The sequence below is a fragment of the Aspergillus fumigatus genome, chromosome 2, assembly GCF_000002655.1.
Source record: "Aspergillus fumigatus Af293 chromosome 2, whole genome shotgun sequence".
Lineage (NCBI taxonomy): Eukaryota > Fungi > Ascomycota > Eurotiomycetes > Eurotiales > Aspergillaceae > Aspergillus > Aspergillus fumigatus.
The window spans coordinates 971435-994356 of NC_007195.1; the positions used below are offsets into that span (position 1 = coordinate 971435).

General features: G+C 50.3%; 6 protein-coding genes across 6 annotated transcripts; 4 read left to right on the plus strand and 2 right to left on the minus strand.

The window, feature by feature from the left end:
* The first annotated feature begins 58 nt into the window (after positions 1 to 58).
* Positions 59 to 2416, plus strand: AFUA_2G03650 (ENTH domain-containing protein). The gene is made up of 5 exons (XM_744405.2): positions 59 to 299; positions 414 to 445; positions 549 to 628; positions 713 to 794; positions 862 to 2416. Exons 1-5 carry the CDS (start codon positions 218 to 220, stop codon positions 2236 to 2238), a joined length of 1653 nt encoding a protein of 550 aa, XP_749498.1. The 5' UTR covers positions 59 to 217; the 3' UTR covers positions 2239 to 2416.
* Positions 2417 to 3151: 735 nt separating this feature from the next.
* Positions 3152 to 4398, plus strand: AFUA_2G03670 (EGFR-like transmembrane domain-containing protein; the record flags this gene model as incomplete). The annotated part of the gene is made up of 3 exons (XM_744406.2): positions 3152 to 3406; positions 3465 to 3671; positions 3733 to 4398. The coding sequence occupies exon 3, from the start codon at positions 3790 to 3792 to the stop codon at positions 4396 to 4398; it is 609 nt and encodes a 202-aa protein (XP_749499.1). The 5' UTR covers positions 3152 to 3406; positions 3465 to 3671; positions 3733 to 3789.
* A 768-nt stretch (positions 4399 to 5166) lies between these two features.
* AFUA_2G03680 (adaptor protein NBP2) lies at positions 5167 to 7971 on the minus strand (the record flags this gene model as incomplete). Its single annotated transcript, XM_744407.2, has 2 exons — positions 7606 to 7971; positions 5167 to 7355 (listed from the first exon to the last, which is right to left on the minus strand). Exon 2 carries the CDS (start codon positions 6577 to 6579, stop codon positions 5167 to 5169), a length of 1413 nt encoding a protein of 470 aa, XP_749500.2. The 5' UTR covers positions 6580 to 7355; positions 7606 to 7971.
* A 377-nt stretch (positions 7972 to 8348) lies between these two features.
* On the minus strand, positions 8349 to 9272 carry AFUA_2G03690 (uncharacterized protein; the record flags this gene model as incomplete). Its single annotated transcript, XM_744408.1, has 1 exon — positions 8349 to 9272. One exon carries the CDS (start codon positions 9270 to 9272, stop codon positions 8349 to 8351), a length of 924 nt encoding a protein of 307 aa, XP_749501.1.
* Positions 9273 to 13499: 4227 nt separating this feature from the next.
* On the plus strand, positions 13500 to 17466 carry hmg1 (HMG-CoA reductase; the record flags this gene model as incomplete). Its single annotated transcript, XM_744409.2, has 4 exons — positions 13500 to 13841; positions 13905 to 14270; positions 14321 to 16665; positions 16730 to 17466. The coding sequence occupies 4 exons, from the start codon at positions 13500 to 13502 to the stop codon at positions 17067 to 17069; spliced, it is 3393 nt and encodes a 1130-aa protein (XP_749502.1). The 3' UTR covers positions 17070 to 17466.
* A 1313-nt stretch (positions 17467 to 18779) lies between these two features.
* AFUA_2G03710 (putative cell polarity protein) lies at positions 18780 to 22803 on the plus strand. Its single transcript, XM_744410.2, has 3 exons — positions 18780 to 20490; positions 20554 to 21681; positions 21738 to 22803. The coding sequence occupies exons 1-3, from the start codon at positions 19195 to 19197 to the stop codon at positions 22137 to 22139; spliced, it is 2826 nt and encodes a 941-aa protein (XP_749503.1). The 5' UTR covers positions 18780 to 19194; the 3' UTR covers positions 22140 to 22803.
* Positions 22804 to 22922: the final 119 nt, after the last annotated feature.

Sequence of the window (22922 nt, forward strand, 5' to 3'; positions counted from 1 at the left end):
CACGTGACTATCATGATGCCTTGGGCCTCAACAGCGGATGCCAGCTGGAATCCCCGGACTCCCGCCTCCTCGTTGTCCCCCGTCTCCCTCGTCCTGAATCTCAAGTCCTTGCATATACTGCATTTTTAGTCTTCCTTCCTTCCTTCTTTCTTTTGTTTCTTAAAAGTTTGTCGATTCATAAGAGTGCAAATACACCGGACAACGCTGAGTCTGCGCCATGGATTTCAGCAGTCTGAAAGAGCAGGTCAGCAACTTGACCTTGTATGATATCAAGGCGGGAGTCCGCAAGGTGCAGAATGGTAGGTACTCCAATCCAGCATCTTCTGGCATCCCGTCTTCCTCTCCCGACTCCTTCAGCCCTGAACCAACTGTCTACAATGGCGTACGAGCTAATAACTTTTCCTGTTTCTTAGCTGTCATGAACTACACGGAGATGGAGTCCAAGGTTTGCTGTCACCGCCCTGCCAATCGCATTGGCCGCTTCGCTCTTGTCCTGAGAGAGCGATGACGGACTGTCCGGGTTGTAGGCGATTTCTAACTGCGAGCAGGTCCGGGAAGCTACGAACAATGAACCCTGGGGAGCTTCAACTACATTGATGCAAGAGATCGCCAACGGAACTCACAGTTAGTCAGTTATTCCCTCGCTCCATACTTGTCGCGATGTCGATTACTCGATGGGTCTGGGCTCGATGCTAACCTCCGTGGCTAACAGCCAGCTGTTAAACGAAATTATGCCGATGATCTACAAGCGATTTACAGACAAGAGCGCGGAGGAATGGCGACAGATCTACAAGGTACGATTGCGCGGGCTGGCGTCTACCAGAGACCGGCTAGACTGATTTGTCTTTTTTTGTCATACAGAGTCTTCAACTGCTGGAATTTCTGATCAAGAATGGTTCGGAGCGCGTTGTCGATGACGCCCGGTCTCACCTGTCCTTAATCCGGATGCTCCGCCAATTTCATTACATCGACCAGAACGGAAAGGACCAAGGTGTGAACGTGCGCAACCGATCGTCGGAGCTGGTGAAGCTGCTTAGTGATGTGGATCTTATTCGCGCTGAGAGAAAGAAGGCCCGTGCGAATCGCAACAAGTTTGGTGGATTCGAGGGCGGAATCGGCTCCGGTGGAATGGGTGGCATGGGAGGCGGCTTTTCCGGTTCCTCCGGCAGGTACGGTGGATTTGGCAGCGATAGCCTCTCCTTTGGCGGTTACAGTGGAGGTGTCTATGGTGACGGCGGCGGCTTCGGGGGTGCTTCTAGCGAGTTCCAGGATGCGGGACGGAGAGGGAACCGGTTCGAGGAGTACGACGAGTACGACGAGGACGATGCCAGCCCGGCGCGGCGTCGCGGAAGCAGCCCTCCACGTCCGAAGCAGGAAGCGAAGAAGCCCGAGCCTCCCAAGGAGCCTGAACAAGACTTGTTTGACTTTGGCGAGGAGGAGCCGGTCACTGCTGCTTCCACGTCTACTGCGGCTGGTAAGAAGCCTGCCAGCAGTAACGGCCTGGATATTCTCGAGTCCAAACCAATCGATGACGATGACGAGTTTGATGAATTCCAGTCCGCAACGCCAGCACCGCAGCCCGCAGCCAACCAATTTACTATTCCCGCACCCGCGTCCACAGTCAGTACGACCTCGAGTACCCAGTTTGCCGCTCCCCGGCCCGTCTCTGGTGTGCAAGGGCCGAATCTGAATGGGTTGGTCGGATTTACATCAATGACCCCGACTCCGACATCGAGCACGGTTGCGTCTCCCACACTTTCTCAGAACTCTATGGTGCCGCCATCGCAGCAGGCAAAGCCCTCACAGCCCAAACCGACGGGCTTCCAAGCCGCCACTCCTAACTACTTCACCTCCGTTACCACCGCCACCACACAGCAGCCAACGGCCACGACACCCGGCCACCGACCGGGTATGCCCTCAACTTCCTCTTTCACTTCTGCCCGGGGCACTTCATCGGTCGGTGGTAAACCGGCCGCATCCAAGTCGTCGGGTGACGCTTTTGGGTCTCTCTGGTCGACCGCCAGTGCCAGTGCGGGCATCCAGAAGTCATCCGCAAATGCTAGCAAGGGGCCCAATCTGGCGAGTATGGCTAAAGAGAAGGCTAGCGCGGGAATCTGGGGAGCCCCGGCCTCGTCGAGCAGTTTCACTCCAACTTCTCCGTCTCCTTCGATGAGTTCATCGACACAGCAACAGGGGGCGAAGACGGGCAGTTCGGGGCTTGACGATTTGCTGGGCTAGTTGTGTCTCTGATGATTCGTGTGTCATTCTGTCTTTACTTTTGATTACCAGGCGATATTCTCTCTGTAGTGCAAATTTCTCTCAATATCTCATTCTTCTCTGGTAGGAATCGACATACAGGGTTCTAGGCCAGTCACTAAATATCATTTGTCCATAAGCGCAGTCTTCTCATTCCACGCCGTATTAGATTCGATATATCTTCTTCATGCCTGGCTGGTGAGTAACCCCATAGGAATCTTTCCTTGGCCCACCATTCCAGCATCCCAGGGGATCTGGAGACCCGCTGGGCTGCCGTTAGACGTTGAATCTATATGGTCATATTTATACATGCCCCGCCGAGTAACTCCTTTCCTGAACGGAGTTATTTATGACAAATCGGATGCCAGAATGGGTCATTGATGCTTCTATTCCGTATTCTAGTCCGTATGGAGACTGGAATTGATCCTTCCACTTTGACCATCTCATCAAATCATTGCAGAAGCAGGTGGCTGGGTAAAATTAGACCCTGGGCAGGGGCTCGTATTTCCCCTCCAGAATGTGTGCTGTCTTGACGATCAGCACCTGCTCAGGTAAAGTGCCTCCCCCAGTGCATACCGCACCGTCCAGAGTAACCCTGGTAGGCAAGAATAATAGCCTCGACTAGGTCCTCACCTGGTGTTGTCCACATGGATGGTTATCAGTCTCATTCTTGGATCCCCTCATTTCTCGATTCTCCTCGTTCGCTGTGTGACCCCCCGCCAGAAAGACTCTTTGATACGGAGTTCCTGGGGGGAAGATACCGAGGACGGAATATATTATTATTCTACGGGCTGCTTCGATCTTTCTGCTGCCAATCTTCGTGAACTTGGCACAGTCTATGACTGGACGACAGACTCGCAACGTTTCAGCCGCACGAGTAAACTGTGATTCTCATTTGGTGTCAGCCTTGAAGCCTGTTTTTAGCTATGAGCCCGTTGATCACTCAAGTACAGTCAATGCATATAATATAGATCGATCAGGTTCTCTTCGTATTGCTAGTTGATCCTGTTCTCCATCCCATATCCGACCACCATCATGTTCCTTAACCCCATCTTCGAAAGCAACTTATTACTCCCCCGTCAACTAAACGAGGCATACAATAGCTGCTCAGGCAGTATTGGCAGCGGGGAGTGTCTCCCATCCTCTAAATGTACCTATTGACTCCACACTCCGTATCCCATTGTCGACAGGCTCTCTAACTTGCGCAGGCCTCGGTATAGTCTACTCAAACCAATGCCAAAGCGACCAATCCGACTACACGGCAAGAACTGCCTCTGCTTCTTCTAACCTGTCCTCAGACTAACGCCGCACAGTGCTGTCTCCACCGCCGCTGCACCGTCTCCGAAGGAACTGGCTACTGCCGCGACGTCTCAAACCAGACATGCGAGGAGGGCGCATACTTCGCTGGCACATCGGTAGATCTCACACGCACACAAAAAGCAACCCTCCATTGTCAGCTGACAGAAACATCTCTAGTACCCCTGGCCCTGTCCGGGGCCGAATAACATCCAATGCTGCGTGAAATACACCAATATGACGAACCGCACATCCACATCCTCGACTCGCGCGTCGACTGGGACAGCTACGCTCCCCATCTCGAGTACACCCATGAGTACGCCCCCTCACACAAGCGCAGGCAGCGATTCGACTCAGCCCCCCACGTCCACTCCCACCGCGCAATCACAATCCGGGAACGGCCTATCCGGCTCGCAGATCGGGGGCATCGTCGGGGGCGTCCTCGCCGCCGCGGTGCTAGGCGGGCTCATCGCGCTCATCTTCTGGTTCCGGCGGAGACGTCGACGGTTGGCGGCCGCTCAGGAGGCGGGGGACCAACAACCCGCGCGGCAGGATGGCGAGGATGCGGCTGGGGGCGGTGGTGGTGGTACTGCGGTTTCTACTGTAGGATCGGCGACGCGCGAAGAGGATCATGATCCCGAGGGGAAGGATGCTGCGGAGATAGACGAAAAGAAAATTCCCATGCTGGGTGGGCGGATGATGCAGGAGATGGATGCGCAGGGGGGTGCGGCCGTGCATAAGCTGGCGGTTCCGGTGGGCGGCAGCGCGCGTAAGCTGTCGGAGCTGCCGGGGTCGATGGGGAGGATGGCCGAGTTGCCTGGGTCCGAGGTGGATACCAAGCGATGATGTTGGGTGACGATGCGACGGGATATATATTAACTTTAGTTGGGACTGGGTAGCTGGTTGGATATCGTGGCGTCTGTTCTCAAGTATATGGTACCATATATATTCACTCGCCATTTACTGTATACCTGGTTATGGCATAATCTCTTGATGATTTCCAATCCCACAGAAACTAGAATTGACAGAATAGTAGCCCATACCATGCACAATGAACCCCTTAAGGCCGACGAATCAGGAACAGATGCTGACACAGATGATGACGCCGGCGCTGGATATTGAAGACAGTACAACCATGCAGAAAACGTAAACGTCAAAATATTTACAAGCTAGAAATCGCAAGAAGAACGATGCCTGTTCTCCTTTACTGGTTTGTTCAAGCCAACAAAGTGAAGTGGTATATCCTGCCCTTCGTTGAGAGCTCAATCTGTCAAATATAAAGCATCTTCAACCCGTCATCCACCAGGTTATCTGATGCGAATTCTCTCATGAACTATATCGTGTCATGTGTATGGGATAGCCCTGGTCTAGTCACCCTATCGTTTCAGAAATCGACTTCTCGGGCAGTCGGACAACAGCTGGCACTTTGCTCAATGAGTGCAATTCTGGAAGTCCTTTCAAGGCTAACGGCCAAGAATGAAGAAGGCTTGAATCCGTGCGTCTTTGCAGAAACAGACCCGAGTCGTAGACGCCCAACGCTCACGACAGACTCATGGCGAAGGGCTCCCAAGCCAGTCATCTAGGACGAGCAAGGCCAATGGTGAAGGACATGTCTCATGTCTTCGCCAAGATACCCATCTGGCTTTCCCTTTCTGTCTTTTGTTTCTCCGGCATTTGTTGTTCGATTGGTGGGGTGCTACCGATCTCCTGTCCGTTGTGCAGAAAATGTGACTGGTTCGATTCGATTTCGCCGCCGCCATCTGGGATGACGGCTGAACTCTCCAAATTCGATGCGCCGTTGGGAATATGAACAGACCCCCTTTCAGTGGTAAGAGGCAATTGGTCATTCTGAGTTGGTGTGATAGCCTGCTCTGAGTCGGTTGAGTCCGGGCTCAAGTATGTGCTATCATCTTCCTCAGTATCGAGACTTGGGTCGACGCTGAGCGATGTCAGGCCACCTTCGATGTCCCGAAGTAACCGAACAAATTCCTCTGGTACCAAACCGCTTTCACCAGTCTTTGGATCCTCCGCGACTAGCCAGCCCTGGCCGTGCCTATATGAGACAAAAATCACCTGTCCTTCCGTCAAGGGCAGTTCGTTCTCATGTTCTCTGGTGAAATCAAATAGCGCAACTGCTTTGCCATGCATCTCCTCATCTGGACAGCCAACTGCGAATTGGAAATCACCCGAGTATCGGCCGGCACCGGAATAATCGTCCTCAGATTCGAACCCTGCATCATGCTCACGGTCCTCATAGTCGCCGTAAGTTTCGTTCCCCATGTGAGAATATTGGCTCTCACTCGGAGGATAGGTGACATATTCTCCTCCAGGGCCATCATCTGAACCATCATCGTCATCATTGACGTAATAAGTCTCGCTGCCGTCTGCGTTCATGCTGACCAGTATTCCTCGGTCGACATCACCGGAGAAATAGGCAGATTGATGGCCGCGACCGGGACTTCTCGTTCTTCGGCCATTCGCATTCATCCCTGTTGACTTGTTCTTGCGGTGGCGGGATGCGGAGAACACTGGGCTATGCAAATCTTCATCTTCGCTATAAGGGGGCCCATCGCCAAACGACATTGCGGGTAATTGCTGCTGCCCATGGCTCTGATCCGCTCTCCAAGAGCCCGACGACCATTGACCACGCGAGTTATCCCATGGTGCGGGAGGGTCCGAAAGGCGCCGATGCTCGCTTGCCGGAGTGGACACACCGGAGGCACGGGGTGGGAGAGGACCGTAATGAAGTGGGTGGACTGGAGGGTACGCGAAATCCCGAACGAGCGCATATGGCAAGCTGGAATGAAAGATTGGAAACACATGCGAGCCGGGACGAGAGCAATTCTGAGAAGTGGTGGAAACATTCGAGTACGTCGACAGACGATCTTTCGCATACAACGATGTCCGCTGCCCGATTTGTGTCTTCCCAGAAGCATCTGTTATAATAGGAGGTAGAACCGACAGGTTCGTCATCGAGGTGACTACCTGTGACTGCGGCCGAGAAGCCGATGAGGTTAGGGTTGCCATGATAAATTAGCGCGGGAGGCACCACGAATAATGACGGTTATGAGGACGCTCCCCCCGGAAAGAAAAGCGACCTGAATTGAAAGATGTGTCCGGTGAGGAGGTGACTGTTGTTGACGGTAAAGGATGCGTTGCGACTTTAGTCTCGCATCGCGTTGTTGAATCTCCGAATCCCGATCAATGAATGTGAGGTCGCAGGAACACGCCTGATGATATGAGGAAACCTCCCAATATAATTCAATCGACGCAGATGGCCGGGGTTTATGGAAGTAATAAGAGTGAAAGCATGCAGGCTGAGAGATACCTTTTAAGAGCTCCTTGCCTCCAAGCACTATAGGGACGACCGACTGTATGAGGCTGGGGGAAGGTGTAATCCGGATTCTCCAAGTCGATCTCGCTTCGAGAACACCCTTGAGGCGATTCTAGACGCCAGATATTCGCAATGTTTCCAGTGCCTCAGTTGGCGACTGTTGCAACAATCAACGATCGAGATAGGTTCAATGCGCGGCTATTGATCTCGTAGAAAGAAAAGCCCCCAAGGACGCCTCGGTTTGTCTTTTGAATCAAGATGCCAAACCAATGGAGCAATGAGACGTAAGCCCAGTCGAGTGTTTGAGAAAAGAGAAATAGAAGGGGACCCTTGCAACCAATAGCGGGTTGAAAGCTGTTGGGGCAATAATACTGGACTTGAAGGAATTTTGTCCCGCGTTTTGATTCTTGTCGAGTCGTTTGAAGGTAACGGAGGCGATGAAAGTGGGAGGTTCTAAATATAGCAACAGCTGGTCCCGGTTAATAAGAAGACAACCAATAGCAAGGACGAGGAACAGACAAGAGAACGATGAAAAAGAGAGAAGGGGGGGGAGAGGGGTTGCAAGGAGGAACGAGGAGGAAGAGCCACAGGTAAAGTGAGTAGCTAAGTTGCCAGTGCGATTGATAGTGATAATGATTATCAGTCTTATTATTATTAGGGGACAAAAATGGACGATCGATGGACGGTGGGACCCAAGCAGGAGGTCGGAGATTACCTACTTGCAAGGTACTGAAGACTCAAGGCCCGAAAGCGTTTAGGGTCATCAAGGCGCAGCCGGTGGAGAAAGAGGGCTTGACTGGCACCGCAGCCATGTAGAGACGAGGAAGACGTTATACCAAGAGTCAAACTCAAATTTTCGATCTGAGCCTTTTTCAGTGACCCCAATATATGGGACAGATGTCGAATCAGTCACTTTGTAAAGGTTCAAGTACCTGAATCAATCTCCTGGTCGCAGCGTTTCTCCTTCGGCCGCCACAGAGTTGGATGTCCCCACGTGACTTACCACGCGCGGACTAGCGTGTTTCAAGAATATGGTGCCTTGATCTATTCTCGCCTTGGAATCATGCCTGAGGCCTTATCGTCCCCTTGCGTTGGTCCCAGGCTCCAATGCTGAGTTAACAAAGGCGAGCATTTTCTCGCATGCAACCTAACGGTAGGCTGGTATGCGAGACTGGTTGCCCTTGCTTGCTGGAAATGATCAGGCTGGCTGAAAGATTTAATGAATAGGACAAACCTCTGGCGAGTGGCAGCCACACAAATTGGGCGTACGTAGTTCTTACAGACGATTTCAACTGGTTTGTTGGGTTGGAACAATCTTTTTTTCTTATTTACTATAAACGAAGAAGAACCGGAGCTAGAAAGAAAGAAAGAAAGAAAGATGCACAGTGCCAGCTGTGCGTGACAAGCGAGAGCTCTGGAGCAGATGTCGACCCCTCTGCCTTGAGGATAAAGTGTTGAAGAATTAGATAGGCCTTCGAAACCAGTTCCAAGCTGGAGAAGAGAAGCTGGGCGTGGAGTAGCTAGGTATTGATGAGCCTAGACTGGTCTGCCAGGCATCCGGCTGTACGGTCTTGGTCAGTATGATGAAAGAGGTCACGGTGGCTGGTGTGGGTTGCTTGGGAACGGCAGTCGGTGTCGGAATCAGCCGTGATGTCGAAGAGACAGGCGCAGAGAAGGACGGAAGTTTCATTCCAAAAATCTCTGCGAACTGAGATGGAATGGCCGCATTGTTTAGTGACTGATCCTCGACATAGTTCGCCGGTACACGCTCTTGAGTAGGAGGGCTATCAATCACATCCACATCGATGCAGGTAGTATATATCTCTTGCTTTCCATTCGGCAAGGATGGGTCCACTCCCGGAGCTGTAGGCCAGTCCCAAACCCAGTACAGCGTGTAGGGCTTGCCGGTTGGCGCTTCAGGTGGGAGCGCAATGTCTTGTTGGCACCAGAGATCGGCTCCCATGAGTTGGTTTGCCTCATGCGGGTACATGGCCTGGCGATGTTTGGAGATCTGACCACTGTTTATCTGGTAGCAACGGCCATCGTCAAAATTCTGGGTCGACAAGAGGACGCCGCGCCCGTCACCTCCTGTGCCTTCCTTGTTCCAGACATTGTGTATGTCAAGAAGCCGTTCATCGTCCTTTGGCTCCGTCGTCCCATATACATATACTGTCCCACGATTCCTGGGTTTTCCAGGCTGGTTCTGGGGTAGGGTCACATGGCCATTTTCCTGGAAGCGAAGGGCGATAGCAGCTCCAGGATTTGCCTGAAGTCTTGGGCTACCATCTGTCTGAAATTGTTTCTGTTGTGTATCCTTACACAAACGATCACTTGGAAGGATCTGACTCAGATTAGCCCGGCCATCAGGCGGTATCAGATTGGTCATGGCCTTGTCGTTGAAGGAGGGATCGGTGCGAAGAACATTTCCTCGAGGATATCCTGGAGAGCCAACAAACGTTCCATTCGGCGCGATGACCATGAGCTGTTCAACCCAAGAATGGGCGACGACTACTGTAAAAATGTGGGCGAAGACCAGCAACTTCGAAACGACCATACTGAGAATGCGCAGCGCTTGCATAATATTCTGGCTAAAGGAAGATATCGTGACAGAGGAGAGGACGCCGACCAGCGATGTTGCCTCGAAACCAGCGAGGTTATCTCTTGCCTTCTGCTTGGTGTGGTCGTCAATATTGTAAGCAGGAGTCGTATGTTTTAGAAATCCATCACCGGTGAATCCCCCTTGTTTTCTTAGGTGTCAATCCTGATTCTCAGATCACACGAATCTCACCAGTTATTTCCACTTGTTCTTTGTTGAAATGATTAGAGAGGCTGAGACTGAGCAAGACTGAACAATGGTGGGTGAAGCGATCAATCCACCAGACACAATGGGCATTGAAACACAAGGATCATGGGACGTTTTCAGTTGCATCTCCTATTTTCTCGTTCAGGTTTGCACCTGCCTATTCTCAATGAAGAAACAGGTATCATTCTGGTCTTCAGATAATGCATCATTCAAAACATCTGGGTGGTTGACTCAATAGGCCGGAGTCAATAGGAAACAAAGAGCGGGTCCAGGATTTTTGCACAGCGCTAAAGGAAGCGACAGGCCCAGATTTTCGACGAACACCTGAAGCCAATCAATTCGAGGTCCTTTGTACCCTTTGACAGAGGGCCCTTCATCTTTTGTATTGGGGGCATCCCGAAGTAGGCGTACAATGTTTGCGTGTTGCCTTGGGAAGCCTGAAGAACCTGGTGAAACGAGTAGAAGAAAGGTCCAGGCTTAAGAGCGTAACATTGAGACACCCCAAATAGAAGCAGCGCGTAACTCGATTAAAGGACACCTCATAATCTTCTTTGCAGGTATGAGGAATCTCGACTTTGTCGCAGAACTGCACGAGATGTAAGGATGCTAAATTCCCGATTGGGCTTTGAATCTCCGACGAGGCGCTTACCAACCGTCTTCAAGATTAAAGGGTGGTAGCACCGCTGACAGGCAAGCTCAAGCCTACATATTGGCCCAAAGCCTCTTTTGACTTATAAAGCTTCAGATGGAGATTGTTTCTGTGGCAGTTTAGAAGATCGGCAGCCGCACGAGCAGTGTCTAAGGTTTACTCCACGCCTTAATGCTAAGCGCAGTGAAGGTATTTCGACAGGCTTCTAGCTGAGCAGTTCAACGCTCGCAAGAGGTCTCTATATAAATAGGCAAAGTCATAAGAAAGCAAAACCGAAGTATATCCCTCCTTAACGAAGACTGAGGACGGATGGCTGCCATGCAGAATTTTCGGCCTTGCCATTCCCAGTGCCTAAATCGAAGCGCTCCAAACTCTTATAGCTCTGAGAAGCAAATACCGCAGCGGTTAGCTCCTATGCGTTGGAGTTTTGCACCACCTGAACCCGAAGGCACTCGGCTGGACTCCGGTCTTTGTTTTGGGTTGTGACAGGGCCAGTCGAGGACTGGAGATCTGCCATAGTCTCGCTTACGACCCATAACACTATTATTTGTGTTAAGACATTCAAAGCAAGACGCCTCTGCTAGATTGAAAGGCAGGTATTATCCATAGTCTAGGGCTTCAGACATGGACTGCCTTTGACACAGGTCAGCCCGTCTGCACTCATGAAGTACCATTCTGCGTGAACGGACACATACACACACACAAAAAAGAAAAGAATAGAATAGAAAAACGACTTTCGGCCTACCACTGACCGGCTTCATCCGAAAATTGGAATCTACTCCAACAATACTCCGTAGGGAAGAGTATTGGGATAACAACAACCGTTACCGGACCCCTTCACAGTAGTAGTCCCCACTATAGGCTCCGAAGCAAAGGTATGGTCAGTCCAACAGATTATCGCACTGATTGATTAGATGAAACAAGTGGATACATATTATTGTGTTATCTCCGACGGATCAGGATTGTGCACTGTCCAGTGTCCACTGCCCACAACTCCACCAGGCTGGCCAAGACGAAGCCCATGGAGAACGACAGGAATCGAAGCCAAGTACAGACTTTCATACGAAATGAAACAGCATTTGGCCATTTCCCCGGTTGAGTATACCATATCGATCGATTGGCACCGAAGGCTCGTACTCAATTACATAATGCGCTGGTAAAAACTCCGTCTTTCGGAGATCCAGGCTAGATCTATCTGCAGAAGTTTGAAAACTTCCCGTATTTCCACAGAGCTTTGAATGACTTAGGAGGTAGAAGCTGAAGGACCTTAGGTGGCAGAGAAATAAGGGGCCGGAAGGATGAGGCTAAATTCCAAAAAAAAAGGATTTTTCTTGAATTTCCTGTTCAGTCAATTGTTGAGTAGTCCACATCGTTGTTATTCCCTTATGTGGCTGGCTGAGGGATAGTGTCTATATTTCTACAATCCAATACAAGCTCATATCAATACTTCCACTATGATCACTTAGAAGCATCTCTATATTCTTGCTTGAGTATGCTTAGTTATGTGATGAAGGTAATATATCTTCAGGATCTATGAACGAATTTTCGAAACTTGAACTGTTACCAGACTTCTGGATCATGGATACACTGTGTATCTAGGTACCATATTACGAGTTTCGACTCACGGTTTCCTCCGTAAGTTAGAGGTATAGCAGATGCAAGGGGGACTTGCTCCTCTTCGTCAAAGAAGTGCAAGGGGTGCTAGCGGTGAACAAGCCAGAATTGTGTAACACGCCGCACGCTTTTTGATTCTTTCCGTCCTTGAACCAGGAGGAACGACACTGTATGTCTATCCATGCTGTGTCCAGTTCAACAACATACCTTGGGCACTTTGCATCTTGCTTGCCTGCTTACTTGCTTGACCACTGGGAACAAGCCAAGTCAAAGTACTGCTTACCCTTTGAAATTACCTTCACAACATCAACATCGACATCGTCCATCTTACGTGAGATGACTGGTTCGAGTCTTGTAACTATCATTTGTCGATATGACGTGACCACAGTCCCCCGAACCTGAGATACCGGTACTTGGTCGTCTTGTGCCTGTTCACCGAAGGCGGATTGCCGAGCAGTACCCGAACTGCACGAACTGCAGAGTCGCAAACAGGTATGTAACAAACAGTTCATATTGAAGTCTATTCGTAGCACATCGCAAGTAGTGGTAGAGTACGTAACTCCTTACTCCTGTTGCTGAGAAAAGGAGGGATTAGAATCAACTACTACCCAGCTAATTGATAGCCACTCGGTGAATAAAACAAATACAGTTCATGGGACCGTAATAGTAAGTCAACGGGCTTAATGGGACATTTCCAAGTCGGATAGTAGCCGAAGTACTCCGTAGTATGAGGACTAATGCGACTACCTACGGACTAGTTGGGATTTTAACGACTGGACTCTGGGATGTTTTCGTATTGATTATTTCCTTGACTAAAGCCCGAAGACTTTATCTTTCTATTTTGCTTGGACTTTTATTCCTTTGCCGTCCCCACTCTGTTTCCTCTTTCGCTTCCGCTCTTTCTTCTCCATAATTATAATTGTTACCCTCCTCCCCTACCTTGATCTTCAAATATAACACTGTGCGGTCGAGTTCAACCTCGTTGTTCCCTGCGAGCCTAGTACAAGCATCTGCACTGATCCACGGTGCTTGTGGCTGTGCTTAGGCGGCAAAATTAGCCGGATTTACTTATTTCCATCTTCCCCAGCGGCGAGCCAGACTGCCTTTGGGTCAACTTTCAGGGGGTCCGCGATCAAGGCAAATAAGGGATAGGAAAAAGAAAGGAGCTGTTGGGTAGGATTGGACTTCATTTCTTCTAAAAGGTAGAATTCGGCTCATTATTGAAGTGTGGGCTGGCTATTTCAACGCCCCTTATTGTCTGGTACGTTTAATCCTCGGTGAATGTGTCGCCGGAGATAATTGTCCTAACCGCACTCAAGGTTGCACTTTTTGTTAGAGTCCTTTCAGCAAACAGTGACCTCTTCAATACTTCATGTCCACCTCCTGACCCCGACAGCATTCCTGAGATTTCTCAGCATCGAGTCGAGAGAATTTGAGACGGTACTAAGCCATAGTGTCTCACCCCTGCTAACCTTCAATTTCAACACTTCCCCTAGACAGGCGGCTTACACCGCCTCTCCTGCTCGCCATTTTGTCTATGATAGACAATGGCTACCTCTCTGATTACAAGGAAGCTTCGTTCGGCAGAAGCCACGAACGATGTCGAACCGGGATGGCTAAAGCGTCAGGTCACTGGCGTTTTACAGTCCATCTCGAGTCACGCTTGTCAGCACCCTATACACACCATTGTGGTTATTGCATTGCTCGCCAGTACGACGTACGTCGGTCTCCTTGAAGGGAGTTTGTTCGACAGCGTCAGGAATTCCAGGAATATTGCAGGTCAAGTGGACGTCGATACTCTGCTTCAGGGCAGCCGGAATCTTCGGTTGGGTGAGAGTACATCTTGGAAATGGCAGGTGGAGGACAGTTTAGCGAGCCAGGACTACACGGTATATCACATCAGCTTATCTCGAAGTTGAAACTCTTGTACGCTGACTTTTTATTGGCCGCAGGGCGTCAACCATCTTGCCTTAACAACCTTCATCTTCTCGGATTCCCTGTCCAAGTCATCTTCAATCGCTCCTGCCGCAACAGAATTACCGATTCCTTCCAATGCCTCTGCTCAACCAGTGCCATTTACACCTAACTTGTTCTCGCCCTTCTCCCATGACTCTTCTCTTGCATTCACCTTGCCGTTTGATCAGGTCCCACAATTTCTGAAAGCGGTGCAGGAGATCCCGGACACCTCCTCCGATGAGGACGACGGGGAACAAAAGAAATGGATCATGCGGGCCGCTCGTGGCTCGGCTTATGGCTCTGGTGGTGCTATCAAGCTCTGGTTGGCAGATGCGTGGGGTTCATTCGTGGATTTGATCAAGGTAAATGTTTTTGCCTTACGTTATGCTGCCATATTTGCTGATGTTTTAAGCACGCGGAAACTATTGATATTGTCATCATGACCCTGGGATACCTTTCGATGCACCTTAGCTTCGTGTCCCTCTTCTTCTCGATGCGGCGTCTCGGCTCTAACTTCTGGTTGGCTGCCACAGTCCTCTTCTCGGGCGTTTTTGCATTTTTGTTTGGTCTTCTGGTCACAACGAAGCTTGGCGTCCCGATCAATGTCCTTTTGCTGTCCGAGGGCCTTCCATTCCTTGTTGTCACTATCGGTTTCGAGAAGCCAATCATTCTTACCAGGGCTGTTCTCACTGCGGCAGCGGACAACAGGGGCAGAGCTGGTCAAGCTTCGTCAAGCACCACAAAGTCCATTCAGGACTCTATTCAGACCGCGATCAAGGAACAAGGTTTTGAGATTATCCGCGATTACTGCATCGAGATCGCCATTCTTATTGCCGGGGCCGCTTCTGGAGTCCAGGGTGGGTTGCGACAATTCTGTTTTCTCGCGGCGTGGATCTTGTTTTTCGACTGCGTTCTACTTTTCACTTTCTACACCACCATCCTCTGCATCAAACTCGAAATTAACCGGATCAAGCGCCACATCACTCTTCGCAAAGCTCTGGAAGAAGATGGTATCACCCATCGGGTGGCCGAGAATGTCGCTTCCAGTAATGATTGGCCTCTGACCGAATCTGAGAGCAGCAACAAGACTAGCATCTTTGGGAGAAAGCTCCGCTCCAGCAGTGTTCGCAGATTCAAGATTTTGATGGTAGGAGGTTTTGTCTTGGTCAATGTGGTGAATCTATCCACCATCCCATTCCGGGACTCAAGCCAGGGTGCTGGCCTACCTCTACTGTCTCGTGTCTCTAATGTGTTTGCGCCTACGCCCATTGACCCTTTCAAGGTCGCAGAAAATGGGCTTGACTCAATCTATGTCTCTGCAAAGAGCCAGATGATGGAGACGGTTGTGACAGTCATCCCTCCAATCAAGTACAAGCTTGAATATCCTTCTGTATACTACGCCGCTTTGGGTGAAAGCCGCACTTTCGATATCGAGTACACCGATCAGTTCCTCGACGCCGTTGGCGGGCGTGTCATCGAGAGTCTTCTCAAGAGTATCGAAGATCCTATCATCAGCAAGTGGATCATTGCTGCTCTGACCCTGAGCATTATCTTGAACGGCTACTTGTTCAATGCCGCTCGCTGGAGCATTAAGGAGCCCGAAGTTGCCCCTGTCCCTGCCGCCCCCACGGTGGCTGTGGTGGAAGCGAAGAAGGAATACCCTAAGATCGACTTGAACCCCGACACTCCCAAGAGGAGTTTAGAAGAATGTGAGGCCTTCTTGAAAGAGAAGCGAGCCGCTTACTTGAGCGATGAAGAATTGATTGAACTTTCCCTGCGAGGCAAGATTCCTGGCTATGCGTTGGAAAAGACCATGGAGAACGAGGACCTCATGAGCCGTGTGGATGCGTTCACTAGAGCGGTCAAGATCCGTCGAGCTGTTGTTGCTCGAACTCCTGCCACTTCCGCTATCACAGGCTCTTTGGAATGTTCAAAGCTCCCATACAAGGATTACAACTATACCCTTGTGCACGGTGCCTGCTGTGAGAATGTCATTGGATATCTGCCATTGCCTTTGGGAGTGGCTGGCCCCTTGACCATTGATGGCCAGAGCTACTTTATTCCCATGGCTACCACGGAAGGTGTGCTGGTGGCCAGCACAAGTCGAGGCGCCAAGGCGATTAACGCAGGTGGTGGCGCGGTCACTGTCCTGACTGGCGACGGCATGACTCGTGGCCCTTGTGTCGGTTTCCCTACTCTTGCACGCGCGGCGGCTGCTAAGGTCTGGATTGATTCAGAAGAGGGTCGAAGCATTTTGACTGCGGCTTTTAACTCTACCAGTCGGTTTGCCCGCCTTCAACATCTTAAGACGGCTCTCGCTGGCACTTATCTTTACATCCGGTTCAAGACCACAACAGGTGACGCCATGGGGATGAATATGATCTCTAAAGGTGTCGAAAAGGCGCTCCACGTTATGGCGACTGAGTGCGGCTTTGACGACATGGCTACCATTTCCGTTTCTGGTAACTTCTGTACTGACAAAAAGGCTGCTGCTATTAACTGGATTGACGGTCGTGGCAAGTCCGTGGTGGCTGAGGCCATCATTCCTGGTGATGTTGTCCGGAGCGTGCTCAAGAGTGACGTAAATGCCCTGGTCGAGCTCAATACCAGTAAGAACTTGATTGGAAGTGCTATGGCCGGAAGCGTGGGTGGGTTCAACGCTCACGCATCGAACATTGTCACTGCTGTTTTCTTGGCAACGGGTCAGGATCCTGCGCAGAATGTCGAGAGCAGCAGCTGTATCACGACCATGAGAAAGTGAGTTGTCATACATTCTCAATTTGTTTTCGTTGCTCGAGTACTAACTAGCCAATTTTCTAAGCCTCAATGGCAACCTCCAGATCGCTGTGTCTATGCCTTCCATCGAAGTTGGCACAATCGGCGGTGGCACGATTCTCGAAGCACAATCTGCCATGCTTGATATGCTAGGTGTCCGTGGTTCCCACCCTACCAATCCAGGTGACAACGCTCGGCAACTTGCTCGAATTGTCGCTGCCGCTGTTCTTGCGGGAGAGCTGAGCTTGTGCTCTGCACTTGCCGCCGGCCACCTTGTCAGAGCGCACATGGCGCACAACCGCAGTGCTGCTACGACACGGACTTCTACCCCCGTCTCAGCAGCCGTGAGTGCTGCTCGGGGATTGACGATGTCCTCCTCGGAGTGAATTTGGGGTAAATAGCGATTACTATTCGGGAGTTCGCGCACGCTTCCACTCCGCCCCAAGAGAGGAATGTAGCCGAGCCTTCGGCAAATCCAGCTAGGTGGTAAGCTCTGATTCTTTGCTGGCTGTCCGAAATACACATGGCCCTTAATGCAGGCAGCAGGCGAGAGGCCAAGAGCTGAGGAAGGATTGTTGCCATTGGATACATTTGGCCATGGCGTACATTCCCTATGATACCATAATATTTCCCGAAGGGTTGCTATCCATGATTTCTGTGCATGGCGAAACATGAAGTATGGAAGTATGCTATATTCTGGATGTGAAGCTTCGACATGATAGAACTGTATAGAACTACTGAGGATTGATAAATGTAGGAATTGGAATGAGTGAACGATTAAGTATGATTTTGTGTAGGATGAAGTATTTCAAGAATAATAGCACACATAATCTGTGACTTTTGATGCGTATTGTCCTGGGCATACCAGTTATCGCAGTGTCGAGATGATACCTAGTTACCGAAATTACGAATTTTATACAATCACCGTAAGATATCATTACCTAGGCAGGTACCAAGACCGAGTAACGCAGCGATTGCTGAGCGACCGGTCTGGACTCCAACGATTGCCAAAGGTCAAGGCCCATATTTCACTTCCCAAAGTCCCCATAAACCTATCTATGTACCCGCTTTTGCTTCATCCCAGGTGGGATAATAATAATTAGATCGGGCATAGGGATTAATGAAGAACCAACTGCCACTCAACCTTGAGCATGTGCAGACCAAACTGGCCGCAGTTCGGTGGCATCGAACGGCTGAGCAATAGGATGGATACCTAGGTAGAAAAGGTGATCGCATGTTCGTATATAAGGAAGGTAACTTTCGCTGATTGTTGAAAGTTTGGCGATACCTCATTGTGGCTGAGAAATCCGCTGCTTATGTATCAGCTTACTCTGCTTCTGTCGTATGTCAACAGCTGGCATGCCGCGTCAGAACATGGCGTTGAGACTAAGAAAAAAAATGCTGATCCATTAATCGTAATATCGCTGCTTCTTTTGATTTGACCCCCTATTCTTGCGTCAGGGAGCAGGTGGTGGTTTAGCACTTTGGGCTTCGTGGTGATTAGCACCGCCTCTCATACGAACTAGACGGATAGCCTTTGATCGGTTCCTGGCCGGTGGGGACATAATCTGTCGTACGGAGTAATTCTGCGTAATATTTCAGTACCTACCTTATGTACCTCTCTGCCTGACGGAAGGTAGATATGACGAGGATGCTGCAAGTTGGATTTCTTGATTCTTCGGTGCAGGTAAAATCAGCTGAGTATATACTAATTCTGTCTATGTAGGCCCAGAACAAAGATAGGCATGGTGTTTGAAGTCCCACTGACTGTTGACCTGGAACAAAAATGCTTGGTACCTATGGATGGAGCAGAGAGAGTCCCCTATTCCACGGGCTGTAATCGTAATTTCATGGTCTTGGGTTATTTTCTGTAGGTACGTCAGGTACGGGGTATAGATTTCTTGATTCTCTTCTTCCATTCTCTGTTCGTAATCGTACAGACACTGCTCCGTACAGAGACCATACAGAGAGAGTCTCTCCCCGGGCAGTCTCCATTGGCCCTCCACTTCTTCCATCGTCTAACTACCTTTAGTCTTCGGGGGTCGGGAAACGCTTGATTTTCTTCTGTGGCTGTGGCTCCCACTTCCCTCCTGTCGCGCTTCTCAACTTATCATCGATTTCCTTTGTTCATCTTTTTCTTCTTCTCCGTCTTCTTTCTCTTTTTGTTCTCTTGGTGCTGGAAAGACGGTCATTTTTCCTCTGTGGAAGAGCTTCTGCACTTCATTCCCTCTTGCTTATTGGTGCTTAGTTCGCTCCTTTTTTTCATCACATTCCTTCCTGCCGTTTACATTCCGATCACCACGATCTCGCATTATCTGACGTCTACCATTGCCGAGTTAATCGAGTAACCCCTTGTCGATGGCCTTCTTCGCCGCAGTCATCAGTAGAACACCCGAATTAATGATCACATTCTGCACTTTGTCTCGTGTGTGAAGCTCCGATCGATCGGGTGCCTTTGAGTTAAGCAGCGGCGGCTACAAAGCGACGTGATCTACTCCTACTGGGCCCCCTATGAATCCCAACCCAGGCACCATGTCGCCTGTCTCCGTAGATGGAAGTGATTGGTCAGGGATCAATCAGTACCAGAAATCTGATCCACCATTCTCACCTACTTCCTCGACTCGCAATAACCTCGCAACTCCTCCAACCTCAGGCACACCCAGCGGGCTGGGTCCGAATAATGCGGGTGCGCCGAACGGGTCCACAAATGGTGTGAGCGACCCAGGCAACCCGTCGCCCCCGAGCTCAGTCGCGGCCCGGTCTAGCAGTGGAACTTTGGCCGAGGATCGCAGCAAGCGAACGAAACAGATGGAGGAAGTTCTTGGTCAACACTACTTTGCCCTGAGACGATTTCTTAATGCATCTTATCGGGATGAAAGAGCGAACAGTAAATCAAACAAAGCCCGAGACAAGCTGCTCAGGCTTTCGGCAACTCAGTTTCAAGAGCTCAGTACTGATGTTTACGATGAACTCCTCCGCCGGCAGCAGGCCATGCCTTCCCCCGGGCGGCCTGGTCCTTCGCGGCCCGATGTGCCGCCCTTCCTGCCTCCTCGGGAAGACTTTCATGAGAAGCGCAATCAAGCACGCCAGAAACTTGCGTCCCTTCAACACCAGCGGTTTAGAGACTTAGCTACGGACGTCTTCTGCGAACTGGAACGACGCTTCCCCCAGTTTCCGGCACGGGAATCTCGCCGAGCCAGCCCCGCCCCCAGCTTGCGTGGACGCCCATCAAATGGCTACCCTCCAAATGGTTTCGGTCCTAACGGTTATCCTCCGCCTCCCGGCAGTCGGCGCTCTCAGTCTCGAGGCCCTCCAAACCGCATGGGAAGGGGCTATCCCTCCGGCGGTCCTCCAGGCAGTCCAATGGGTGGGTATCCTCCCCGCCAAGGGTCCTTGGGCGGGCCGCCGTCGGTGAACGGTGACGTTGGACCGCAAGCCAAGTCATTCCAAAGCAACACGATTGTCCCAAATAAGAGTATCATGGTGGAGGACGACGACGATGCGCCCGGCGCGGAAGACGATTACGACGCGAGGAGTGATGCTTTCGCTCTGGATGGGGTCTTGCAAAGCAGGAGAGGGACGACGACAACCCTAGGTGAGAGTGAACGGAAGCTTTTGGCGGACGCGCAGTCGCAGGCGTCTGCATTACAGGAGAAAGTCCACAAGTTGGAGGAAATGCTCAAACAAAAAGACGAAGAACTCTCCAGGTACCAAGAGGAGCAGGGCAAGGTGGACCAACTTGAGGAGTTGATCAGGTCAAAAGATGAGGAGCTGTCGAAATTTCAAGAAGAGCAACGAAGATCTCAGGTACGCAACACCCTAGCTGACATTTCGAAGTTCACACTGGTGTTTTAGTAACACGAAGAGCAGATGACTGGCGCAGCAAAGCAAGAATGGGACACCCTCAAGATGGAGCTCGAAAGTAGAATCTCCCAAGCGGAAGAATTGAACACCTCTCTTCAGCTCGAACTCGAAAAGGTGCGAACTGAGCGTGATGCCACGGAGAGAGATTTGAGAAGTCAACTCAACGAGGCATCGCAGCAGAGTGCCGGGGACGCCGGGCTACAATCTCAATTCTCTGAGCTGCAGATCAAGTATCGGGACCTGCAGGCGGAGTTACACCAACAGCAACAGGTGACAGAGGAAGTCAGACGAGAAGCCTCCACCTTTTTAATGGAGATGAAGGCTCTGTCGGAGCAAACTCAGTCACGCTGGGAGCACGAAGAGAGATTGTCAGGCGAGGTTCAACGGTTGGAAGACGAATTACAGCAATGGAAGACCCGGTACGCCAAAGTCAAGACTCAGCTACGGCATCTTCGAGCATCATCCGGCATTTCAGAGACTCGTCCCGGCCTCAGCACCGTAATTCAAGACAACGGCTTCATGCAGGACGATGGATTGGTCAAGGATATACATGTTACCAAGTTCCAAATTTCCATTGACGAGTTGCTTCGCGTCGCACGATCCGATGAATACCAACTCGTGATGCACCAGATTAAGGGTGTTATTCTCGCAGTCCGTCATGTTCTTAATGACATTGAGTCGACGCAGAACCCTGCCGACGGATTAGCAGCTATGCGTACAAAAGCTACCCGGAAAGTGTCTGCGACAGCAAATAACATGATCACCGCGGCCAAGAACTTCGTCCGTTCGAATGGTCTTTCACCTGTTTCGCTCCTTGATGCTGCGGCATCGCACTTGTCCACTGCAGTTATTGAGCTTATTCGTCTCGTGAAAATCCGCCCCACTCCAGAACATGAGCTCAACGAAAACGAAGAAGAACGAGATCAATTCTCGCAGATGAAGTCTCCCGACTATTTTAGCGTTGCTCCGAGCCAAAGCAGAATGAGTAATAACGACTCGATCTATAGTGCTATGAGCGATCCTTCTAATCGTACTCCAAATGGAACACATTCTCACTTGGATGCAGGGTCTCAGAATGGTGCTTTGACCGGCTCACAGCTGAAATCTGAAGATCACGAGCTCCAGGAATTGAAGGTGAGTTGACTCTACTGTATCCTGTCTTATCGGGTGAAAACTAATCGACTTTCTAGCTGTATATTGAAGACCAAACAGACGGGCTGGTCCAGTCCATTCAGGCACTCGTCGCCAGCGTTCGTGCGGAAGACGTTTTGACGACAATCAGCACCCATGTTTCGGCCATTTCTTCCATTGTTTCCAAAGTCTCCTCATCCACGGAGCATTTCATCAATAGATCCAACGCTGGTCGCGTCCTTCGGGAACGCTCTGGCCCCATACTTGAGACGCTCAATTTGCATCGGACTCGTCTCTTAGAAACAACAGCTGAGGGCGAGGATGCGGTAAATATTGCGGAACACAGAGAGGTTATCAAGAAGCTTCCACCCATTGCTTTCGAAATCGCTAGAGAAACAAAGGAACTTGTCCATCGTCTTGATCTTACGGATGATAATGATTCCGAAGACGACTTCCGGTAGCAATCGGCAACGAATTTGCTCAGTGCCTCGACCGTACATCGATAAGCTTGTTCTTATTCACCTTCCTTGACTTTTTTCTACAATTCTCTGTCTTTTATTCTCCTGAAAAGGCAGAACTGATATCTTTACATGGCACTCTGACTTGGGTGCGCAGGAGCACCCGCAGACTGTCAAATTTCTGATTGATTTTACAGCCATAATGCATGACAATGAGCGGCCATGTGAAACGAAGTGTTCTTTAGTGGAGCTTCATGACTTTCGTCCTTCATCATTCTTCTTAGGACCTAATCTTGATTTCGACTTGGTGTATTATTAAGTGATGTTTTTGCTATCAATTTTGTACACCACTTCTGTTCCATCTTCGTTCTTCGCGACGAGTAGCGTTTGACCTTCAAGATCTTCGAGTCTTCAAGCGGTGGTGTCTTTTTCTTCTTGCTTGCAGTTTGCCTGGGCAATTCTGCTTTTGATTTTGTCTATTGAACCTTCGTTACTACTACCAATTCGCATTTTGATATCTTTATCGCGTTGGAAGAAGAGACTGTTGCTGGTCCATCGTACATTTAATCTACTTTTGACCTTGTATATACAATATAACAGCCTACTCACGCAGAGATCTATTCACGACAAGTCGTGGTTCACCAGCATGCTGTCTGTCATATCCTCCTTTCAGTTTAATTGTCCCTGGAGCTATAAAACACGTGATATCCACGTGATTTATGGATGGACATCCGACTGACTCCGAGGAATCTCCCTTTCTTTCTCCCTTGTTCCTGAATCATTGTG